The 10,948-nt window shown below is 36.6% G+C and overlaps 1 protein-coding gene and 1 long non-coding RNA gene across 7 annotated transcripts in view; one reads left to right on the forward strand and one right to left on the reverse strand.

The window, feature by feature from the left end:
• mettl22 (methyltransferase like 22) overlaps positions 1–5,766 on the reverse strand; it is a 53,690-nt gene extending 47,924 nt beyond the window's left edge. For 4 of the 6 annotated variants that reach the window (XM_040124302.1, XM_040124301.1, XM_040124304.1 and 1 more), the window contains exons 1-2: positions 5,550–5,765; positions 2,032–2,204 (exon numbers count right to left, since the gene is read on the reverse strand). In XM_040124302.1, the coding sequence (XP_039980236.1) occupies positions 2,032–2,137 (106 nt within the window). In that variant the 5' untranslated portion in view covers positions 2,138–2,204; positions 5,550–5,765. Of the gene's footprint in view, positions 1–2,031; positions 2,205–5,549 lie in introns of all 6 variants that reach the window. The other 2 variants (XM_040124307.1, XM_040124306.1) reach the window with 2 other exon arrangements.
• LOC120788451 lies at positions 4,636–6,532 on the forward strand. Its single transcript, XR_005707238.1, has 3 exons — positions 4,636–4,862; positions 5,037–5,212; positions 6,020–6,532. It is a non-coding gene; the product is annotated as an uncharacterized LOC120788451 (long non-coding RNA).
• The last annotated feature ends 4,416 nt before the right edge of the window (positions 6,533–10,948 follow it).

Consider the following 10,948-nt stretch of genomic DNA (forward strand, 5'->3'; position numbering starts at 1 on the left):
GCTGCATAGGCCTTAAATATGGTAAACTGATAAGAAACCAGAAAACCTGCACCCTGCTGATCAGAATCTCAAAAGATGTAACTGGAGTTCTGTTAGTGAATTTACTACTTCTACCAACAGCAGTTTTTATTAGGGGTGGGAATCTTTGGCAATCTCACAATTTGAGTTGATTCTTGGTGTCATGATTTGATTCAGAATTGATTCGATTCAACACAATTCCTGATTCAATAAAAAAAAGAAAGGGTGTACTATATTTTGGCCCATATTCCAGTGAACTGTGGCAACTGTCCTGTCCTTTTCCCACTGAGCTGCAAATGAAAGATAACTGACAGTTAAGCTAACTGGTCTTCATGAGGGTCACTGTCTTACTAAAAGAAAAACACTGAGAAAGTTTTGTGAAAGTATGCACCCTTTTTTTAAGTTATTTTTTAAAGGTATTTAAGTTAAATACATTAAATTGGAAGCATGTTCCATTCTTCTTTCTTTATGAAAATAATGACATGAAAGTGTAATTTACTGACCAACATCACTGGATAAAAGTTTTTGGTGTGTGTGTTCTGAAGTAAAGGGCGACAAAGGAAAAATAATGGACTGCTCCGCTGTGTTGTTATTAACATTATGTGTAGAGAAGTGGAGAACAGCAGAGCGTTAGTACTGGAGAAAGCTGTCATTATCCAAAATTTTGTATGTGTAGAGGGCTTTTGAAATGAAACAGACTATGGACAGTGCTGAAGTTCAGTGCTCTGCTCCGGTAACAGTGATATGTATAGGTGATGGGGTACAAAGTATTAACTAAATACTTAATATTTGTTTTGCCAAAGCTAATTATTAAGTCATTAAATCCACAATGCACCCAAACATTTGCCTTTTTGAAGCTGAACTACAATATGACTGTAGTATGTGTGTGCTGTATTCTGTCCCCATGCTGCACTGTGCCCTTGTGGTTGAATTCTGCCTTTTCCGTCAATATAAGTTATTAACATTAATGCAAAAATCTATTTTTGGCATTGGTGAATCGATTCAGAATTGCAGATAAGAACTGTAATTCTTATGTGAACTGATTTTTCGCCCACCCCTAGGCTTTATCTTCTCATCTAAAGCCACTTGCTCATTCACAGATGTTACTGGTTCATGTCAGTCCTAGACAGGCTCAAATCAAATATTGTTGTTTATATTCTTGTTGGTAGGGATGTCCCAATCAAGTTTGTTTGCACCCCGGTCCCAATCCAAGTACTTTTATATTGGGTATCTGCTAATACCGATACAGAGTCTGATCTGATACATATTTAATCAAGATCGAGGTAAATTTAAGTATCTAACACAATGAAATGCCTTGTTTTTCATGAGCTTCTTCATGGTTCAAAACTGGGACTGCAGCTAACAATTATTTTCTTTATTGCTTAATCTGTCAATTATTTTCTTAACTGATGAATTGTTTGGTCTATATAAAATCACAAAAAAGTGAAAAATGTCCATCCCAGTTTCCTAGAGTACAAGTTGACATTTCAAAAATGTTTTGCCCGAATCCGAAACATATTCAGTTTACAATTATATAGAACAGAGAAAAGCTGAAAATTCTCTAATTGCAGAAAATGACATACATTTTTTGCCTTTTTCTCTTAAAAGAAATATTCAAAGTAGTGATTATCAAAATATTTGTTAATTAATTTTCTGTCAACCAAGTAATTAATAAATCACTGCATTTCTATTCAAAACTTTTAAAATGAGAAGTTTAAATTATTGAAATTATATGAATGAAAGTATAACTGAGAGAATACAACTGATTGATTGACATGACGCAGCCAGTGGATTGGCCTGGCTCTGCTTTTTGATTAATTGTCCCAGTCTGTGGCTTTAGTATTAAGATGTGTTGTATCACAATATGAATTTGATGCCTAGCTAAGATTCATGACTGAAACATGACTAATAAAGTAGTTTTTCTCAGTCTTTCACGTGATTTTGTTTTCCTATGTACTTATCTACCACATGTACATTAGACAACACAATGCTACCTGACCATGTAATACACACCAGGCTGTCCAACATGGTTGAGGCGTGTCATAAGGTGGTGTGCATTAGGCAGCAACATGTGAACATCTGAGAGCACAGTATCCTGATGAAAAGTGATTTGGTCCATGGCTGATCATTCATGTTCTTGGTATAGTAGAGCACACCAGTCATCTCCGTCCCAATACCTGGGGATACTGGGCACACACAGGTTGACAGTTACTGCACATATTTTCAATTCTTGCAACCTCATTTATAGAAAAAATTAATAAAGATAAATAAGGTAGAAAAACCAGAGATATTGTCTTTTTTACTCTATGCTTCTTACTTGTCAAAAACTTGGAGCCAACTAAACTGCTGATATCCAAGTTATACATTGAACACGAGAAAAAAAAAATTGCTCTAAAATGATCTGACCATATTCAAAATTCACGGTGTTTAACCACAACAGGCTGTGCCTTGTACTCCATCCCGCGGTTGGTTGTAAAATCACTCTCATCCTGTTAATTACCCTGTTGGCTTCAGCAAATTAGGCCAAGAAAAGTAGTAAGCCATGCTGAATAGATAATCATAACACCATACAGTAGATAGCATGACTAAGGATAAAGTAAGGCTGTTTGTTTTCTTCAGAAAATGCATCTGCCTGCAGAAATGTTGAAACAACAAGAGATCTGAAGTCCCATTAGATTAGTAAACAGTACCATTGAAATAAAAATTACAGTATATGGCCCAGGATCAAAGGAAAAATGATAATGATAAATATAATTTGCTAAATCAAAAAATATTTCTTAGGTTTGGGTTACGTGACATGGGTTGTATCTAATGTATAAATAAAAATAAATAAATAAAATAAATTACATAAGTGCTAATTTGTTTGAACTTGATTTTTTTTTTAGAAAAGTGACAGCCATTCTAGTCTCCAGCAACTTAAATCCATCCCCTGGAACAAGAAATGCGAAAGTACAAAACCTTGACATAACAATTTGATTCTTTCAGCATCAATTGTTGCTTTTTAAAAGACATGGTATTGATATGCACAGTTGAAACTTAGCGATTTAAGTTTCATACCTAATGATATAATCTCTCTGGCTGCAAACATTTCATGATGGGAACAAATACGAAAAGCTCTCTTCAATTTTTTGCATGCAGCATCCTGATGGTCCATAATTTCATTATTATTGTCATTTAACCACCTACTGTCCAACTGTCTTAAATAACCCTCTAGACTTGCAAAGAGTCCTCAGAGACGTTTGTCTGCATACAATGATGTCTTCATGGTGATCACCTTAGTCTTCGAGGGTGCTGGATCGCGAGGGGATGAAATGTGCTATGAGATGGGACTTATAAGACCCTGTGTGTTTTCATGGAGATAAAATACAATTCCTGACCCTGTAACTCAATTCAAAGTATTTTTCTGAGGATCACCATAGATGGACAAAGTACAACCTTTGTCCATTTAGTATTGTAGATTATAACAAATCCTAATTATTCAACCTATTCATATTCTACGTATGCAATATGAATCCTCACTACATCAATAAACCTATACAACAAAAATGAAAAAAGCAAGTGTTTTCAAAAATAAATATAATACATAGTATTATCAGGCTTGTCTGAGATGAACTGCCCCTCGCCTGGAAAGTGGATGAGTGCAGGCAGCAGCATCAGGGGGTAAGTGACAAAACGCTGCAGTCCAGACAGTTTTTAACAGGAACTCACAGAAACACTCACATCCTGTTAGATCAGATCCAGATTTTAATAAAATGTTTATCAGACCAGTCTTTTCAGTTTGTACTCAGTCTCCAACAGATGTTGTTTTAATTATCTTCTGTATGACAGGGTAAACTATATAAAATACTATAGCGACAATCTGTGATCTATTTATGGTTAAACCTACATATTACATGAATTCTCATGTAAAGTGCATTTCATTATATCAGTGTGTCCCTGTAAATAAGTCAGCTAACCAGACTTGATAACAGGACTTGTCACTCTCAATCAATAAATTCAAAACAAAATCAAGTCAAAAAACACGGGAAAATAAAGAAATACAAGACAACAGTTTTCCTTATTGATCTGTCAGATACTTAGACAGTCAGGGCTGAAACATCTGCACAGAAAAATCTTCACATTCAATGTACCAAACGTTTTTGTGTCACTTTATACTTCAAGAATTAAATAAGTAATATTCATATTGTTGACTAGAATTACCACAGACTTGGTCTGCAGTCTCTGAAAATTATCTGTAATATAATCTGAGTGTATTCAGCCTCTAACTGCCAAAAATCTCATTTATTCTGTGAACAGAATTAACTTTTGTTTGGCGAAATCTGACTGATAAAAGCTAAATCTCTCCAATTAAACAAAAAATTAAGAGTTTTCTATAAAATGTCATGTTGTTGATCCAACATCTAGACCAATCAGCTGTTAGTGATCCAACATCTAAACTACTCAGCTGTTAGTGATCCAACATCTAAACCACTCAGCTTTTAGTGATCTAACATCTAAACCACTCAGCTTTTAGTGATTCAACATCTAAACCAATCAGCTCTTAGTGATCCAACATCTAAGCCAATCAGCTCTTAGATCAGGTGAGAGCCAGGTGTTCCCTTCATGCCCTGCAGCTACCTTGATGAGGTGAGGTTATTAGATGTCCGGGCCTGCACGCAGGCCACAGGGATCGGATCAGCATTCGCCGAGAGGATTGTGTAAACCGCATGGGTAACCCGCTGTCTGAGCGAGTCGGGATCAAGTCGGACAGAGATCTAACCAGCATGCATTGTGTTGTGATCGCCGGAGAAGAACAGGACCCGGGATCTGAAACTTGAAGCTTTAATAACCAAAAACAATTTGAAGTAACCCCACTTTTATTTATGTTAAGTTATGATTAAGAAACTATAGAAAATGAAATGAATTCTTGTTTTTACTTTACTAGGATATTTCATTTTATGTTATGACTGAATGTGAATCTTGTCGCATCCTGCACAGTGTTTGAGACAAAAATCGTTTTTTTTTTTTTTTTTTTAAAGTGAACGGTGACTTCGGTTGAAAAAAGAGTCTGGTTGTGTCTGTACCCTATGCGGACTCTAAGTACGCAGCAGGTGCGCTTGAGGTTACTTATGGACTTGACGAATCGTGGACTTGGACAGCCCCCTGCACTCACGGACTTCCCGGGAACGCGCCCATTAAATCCCCGAGTCAGCAGGTGCGTCGTACTCCGAACATTCGTATTCAGACACAGCTTCGTCTTTAAGTAAAAATAATTACTTTGCAACTTAAACCAAGCCTTATCATGAAGCGCTCCAAAAATGTGTTGAGACTGTATTCATAACCTCGCTTTAACATTGAACCTAAAACTTTATCGTTACACCGCCATAGCGAAGAGTTGCGACGGTGCCTAGAACTCTACCAATGAACTGTTAGGTAAACAGTGTAGGCTAACAGCCGGTAACGACGAATTACCGCAGCTCTTGTTTCAGACCAGCTTAAACCCTACACACTGCAGTTATGGCAGGTTTTAATAAATAACCGACGTGACTTACCATTTCAGTGACAACTGCACATAGCACGCCCCCACTAAACGCAAAATAGTGCACCTTCATAACTCGTCCGGGCTGCAAAAGTTAAGATGTGGCTTCGTTTCCGCTAGGAAACAAAGACAGGGGTCTGTCACAGTATCCACACTTGCAGTATTAGTGAGTAGTCAGGTGCCCACTTGTGTAACGTATTTCCGGTAAGAACCACAGCCCGGGCACATTTTTTTCCCACCATCTGCTTGGTTGGTTAGGTGTAGGTATGAAGAATTTTGAGGTGGTTAGGATTACAAGAAATTGCAGGGGTTAGAGCCAATCAGAGGCAGGATAGGGACGGATCTTTTACCTCCTCGGGTGGGAATAAAAATAACGCCAGCGCCCGTAGGTCAGTACTAGGAAGCAAGATTTGTGGTGAGTGAGGTAATTTCAGGTTTAACCCTGGATTTTCATGTTTAGGACTGTGGTTCATGTATTACTAGGGTACATCGCTATGGTAAATTACGTGGAACACCTAACCTGCTCCGGGGCAGTTCAACTTCAGAGGATCAGATCAAAAACCTGCCAACAGCCCAACTACTGACCAATCAGATCACTGGAAAAACAGAGTCATCATTCCTACAGGATCCCGACATGGACAAAAGAGTTTGCAATAAAGTGACACGTAATAAGGAACAATAGATATATTTATAGATCAGTCGAATCGTTTTGCTGTTGGAGTGTTTTCCATGTGTCACTCTGGTTTTAAAAATAGCTTCTAAACAAACGGAGGGGCAGTTTATCGCGGTAATTAACTACATAATAACTACTATAGTGTCATATTAGTTGCACAAAAATTCTTTGATTCCCGACAGGATTCCTAACATTGTCAATGATTTTACACTCTTATTCTATCACTGCATCTTAGAATGACGAGGAGAATCTGTGACGATAAATGAAAATAAAAACTAAACACTCTGTATTTTATTAGAAAAATTATCCACACACTATTCAATATTTCCCATGATTATAAATGAATATGCCAGTCTGATTGAACTCATCAGACATGAACTACTTATCTTTTCTTCTCTACTCCTCTCTCGGCTTTGGCAAAAGAAACGGTCTGAGATTACTTTTTTTTTTTTTTTTTTTAAATATCCATCACATATTCATAATAGTTTGTTCATCGTCAGACAAAAACAGCAAAAAATACTCACTCCTTAAGAAACTTAATACATTCTGTACTAATTTAAAGTATATCCTTAACCTGACTTTAATAATTGGAAATTATTTTTAGCGTTTTTCCATTCTAGTTATATGATCATATTGTTTACATTTCACCTCGCTGAATATCACTTTTACCTGCAGGTATCACAGTTTCTTATATTTTAAGTTTATTCATTTATTCATGGTTCTGACAGTGTTTCTTCTAATAATCAAATCCACCTCTTTCACATGAACGAGCTCATAGGCGAACAGGAAAACCCAGGGTTAACTGAGGCAGTTTATAACCAGCTTCATGATACAGGTTATCTAGGATGGCCAATGTTAGGCTCAGTGAAGCCAGATAACGAAAAGATATCCTGGGTATGTTGAACGTGCTTCGTAGTACAGGCCTCAGGTACCCGTTAAGACTGCAGCAGGTGGATGTTTATCAGAGCTAGTGATGGGAATTCTGGCTCTTCTCATTGAGCCTGATTGTTTGGCACAGTTTAGCAATAAGAGCCGCTATTCATTTAGTACCACTTTCGTCTTTTAAAATTAAGCCAAATTGTGCGTCACTTTAATTATTCAATGTAATTATACTAAACTTTATCATTTCCAGAGTACCATTATTTTACATTATGTTTGGTAAAAAACATCAAACATTATTACACGTGTATTGAACATTTTATTTATACTGAACATTGTAAATTAGCGTTTGGCTACAGAAACAAACCAAACTACATCTGGTCCTTGCGCATAAATGTATTCTACAATTCTAATGTTACTGTGATGTCCATATGAATTTTCAATCAGATTACAGTACAAAACTCCCATTCAGGAGCTGAGATGAGGAATACAATTAATAAAGAGCATACATAGTTGACAGGAGCCGACGGCTCCTGTGTAACTGAAAAACATATTCTGATGCTGCTTTACACATCCTCAGTGATGTTCCTGGGGTCATCGGGAGTTTCGGGTCTTTCAACATCATACTCATACTCCCTGCCCCCCGCTGCTTGTGTCCAGTTGGCAACAACTAACTACCTCGCATCCAGGTTTGTTCGCTCTTCAGCCATATCCCTTTAGAGACTCTTTCTGCTGTGTTGGTGGTTCGCGAATGGCTGTCCGCCCCCCCCCCCAATGCCCAGTGTATATAACACTGTGACCATACCTCAGAATTGTCACACGGCGTCGGAAAGGGCTGCAGAATGCATACTTCTCGTATGTTCCGCTTTAAAACGTCCGTGCGGGCGGAACCAAAGACAGCGTTCCACTTTTGTAATCCGGCACTGAAAAATCGAAAAAACAATTGTAGCTGCTTTATCTGTTCTTATAATCGGATATACAGGATACATGTATGTATGTATGTATGTATGTATGTATGTATGTATGTATGTATGGTTATCTTGCAAGTGTCTGAAAGTGAAAATACACATCAGTAAAAACCCGCCGCATAGACAGAGGTGGTAAATAAACATTTGGTTAGGTATTGTGATCTTGAATTACTGACAGTTTACTTGAGTATTTCAATTCTGTTAGGAACTATAATTTTACTGCATTTATCTTAGTGCTGGAGTTACCTGTCATCTTAATTTTGCAGAAGAAATAGGATTTTTTTAAACTCTAATTTTAAACACACAACATTAACGGATAACTTCACTCAAATTGCGAAAAACAAAAATGAAAAATAAAACATTTTCTCACTTATCTCTAGTGGTATCTAGCCATGCAAAAACGTTTGGTTTGATTTTTTGGGGTTTTGGGATGTCTACTGCTGAAACCTCTGTTGTCATCCCCAATTCAAGGGAGGTGGTAGCAGAATGAACTTGTGGCTTTAGAAACAATGTTTCAGATACTCTGATCAGAGCTTTAGACTTGAGACTTGGACAGGATTCAGACTTTAGTCACAGAAATTAGCACTTCAATCTTGACTTGAACTCTACTTGAGACTTGACTTTCTGAAAATAAAAGCAAAAATATTCAGGTCTCCAAAAATTTTGTTTAGTGACCAACATTGAGAGAACTGAATGACTCGCAGCATGTCTTTGGTATTAGTTTATAAAGACTTATGTCTTGACTCGGACTAATTCACAGATTTCACTGTTAAAGGTTTTCACTGGAACCACTTTTTTCCTAAGAAATAGTCATTTACGTTAAGCTTTTTTGCATTATTACACACAGACCACCTGCAGCAATTAAAATACTACTCATGTCACCACATTAATAATTTAACACTCTCAATGGGTTGAGGACATTTTACTGCCAATTGTGTACAACAAAATAATGCAATGGAGTACTTACACATTGTGGTACTGCAGGTTTTACATAAATAAAGGATTTGAGTATTTCTTCCACATATTTTGCATTTTAATAAATTACCTGCAAAGAAGTTATTCAAGTTTATTACAAAGGTTAAATGAAAGTAATTTTATTTGCTTAAGATACTGCACAAAAAACACCAAATATTTGATTTTAAAAAGCAGTTATTTTTTAATTAAATAGGCACTTCATGGCTTTATCACGCCATGCCAGCTGAACTGAAGGTTCAGAAAATGGTCGTCTTGATGATGCTGTGAACCAATACACATGGATTTTAAAAACAACAGATTATTACAACATTTCCTTTCTGATTAAACTGTTACACTTACTAAGTCAAGCTCCCTGACTTTGTATCCTTTGTAGTCCAAGTGCCTGTTTTGTTTGTTTGTTTTCTTGTCGGTGGAACTGAATCAAGTTTTGAAAACTAATGATTTCTGTTCCAGATATTGTTTCTCTAACATAGATATGCTCAAATCCACAGGAGTCCAGGTCTGGTGAATGTTTGAGTTTAGAAATATCACACAAAATAAAACTACTTCAAAATTATTATGTAATCTTTACACAATTAAGTAAATCCCTGTACAGACACTGGTTTAAATGAAGAATCTAACAAATGGAAAGCATCTGTATCTTATGTATCGCTGTTTTGGTATACTCTGTCTATGATAGAAGTGGAACCTGATCAAGTTTAGCTGACTCTTAAACAACCTCAAGTCAATGACTGCCCTTCGCTCACCAGGTACTTATGAACCCACTGTGGAGAAATTATATTTATGACCTTTACATCAATGCCAACCCAATGGCAGGACTTTCTCACAATAAAGAACAGATCAAATGAGCAAAATGAGAAAAGACATCTTAGCTCCAACACAATTTCTAAAATTTATAATACTGTTTTATTATATGGAGATGATAAAGTATGTCACTGCAGATTTTTCCAGCGATCCTCTTTGGGGGGTTTGCTGAGGCCAACGCAGCATTCCACAGCTGCAAACAGAGGTTTTAGATGTTTTTTTTTCTCTCTCTAACACTAAGAAGTAATGTGTTCAGTACCGCATTGAGGCAGGAAGAGACAAGACTCCCCCTGGAGTTCAGCTGCAGCCTCAAAACCACAAAATGTAGTAAAAAAAACAAACCAGAAACAGTTGCTGGGAAACAAAACCAATTATATGTTATACATTATCTTCTTAGTCTCAGAAGCCTAAGACATATAGACTGAAAACAAACAGGTGTAAGAAAGGAGATGTCGTGTAATAGAAAAGAGTAACTGAATTGATTAACTGTATGTGGCTTGTTAGATGCAACTAGTTATAACATATCAAATGTCTCTGATGAGATCTCTGGAACTCATTGAGAGAAGTTTCGTTTCAAGTCTTGATAGAGACCACAGATGACCAGACTCTTTCCATCACTATGTGACAAGGAATAATATAACCCTGATTCCCAACCCAGGAAAGGATTCTAAGGGCCTTGACAATTTTACTGTTAATCTTACTTTGTTGAACAACAACTCTAAAACTTTGCTCATATTTTCAACAACAGTCTTAATCTAGGGTTTACTCAAATAATTAGTGAAACCCAGTCTGACTTTATCAGTGGCTTATTTATGATAACATAAGTCTAGTTGAGGATTCAATTGTGACCTGATAGAGGATGATGGCTTTATTCTGTTTGTCGATTTTTTTTTTTTTTTTTTTTTACAAAGCATTTGTTTCACTTTAACACTCTTTTTAAAGTATTACAACTGTTTGGATTTGGTGAAAGGTTATGTAACAGTATCCAAGCCCTATATAACTGTTCAAACACTTCAGTGTCTTTTTTCAAATGGCTCCTCACCCATGTTTGAGATAAAACGAAGGTTGAAGCAAAAATGTTCTGTTTCACCATAGATCTTCAGCCTTGCAGAT

The sequence above is a fragment of the Xiphias gladius genome, chromosome 3, assembly GCF_016859285.1.
Source record: "Xiphias gladius isolate SHS-SW01 ecotype Sanya breed wild chromosome 3, ASM1685928v1, whole genome shotgun sequence".
NCBI classification, from domain to species: domain Eukaryota; kingdom Metazoa; phylum Chordata; class Actinopteri; order Istiophoriformes; family Xiphiidae; genus Xiphias; species Xiphias gladius.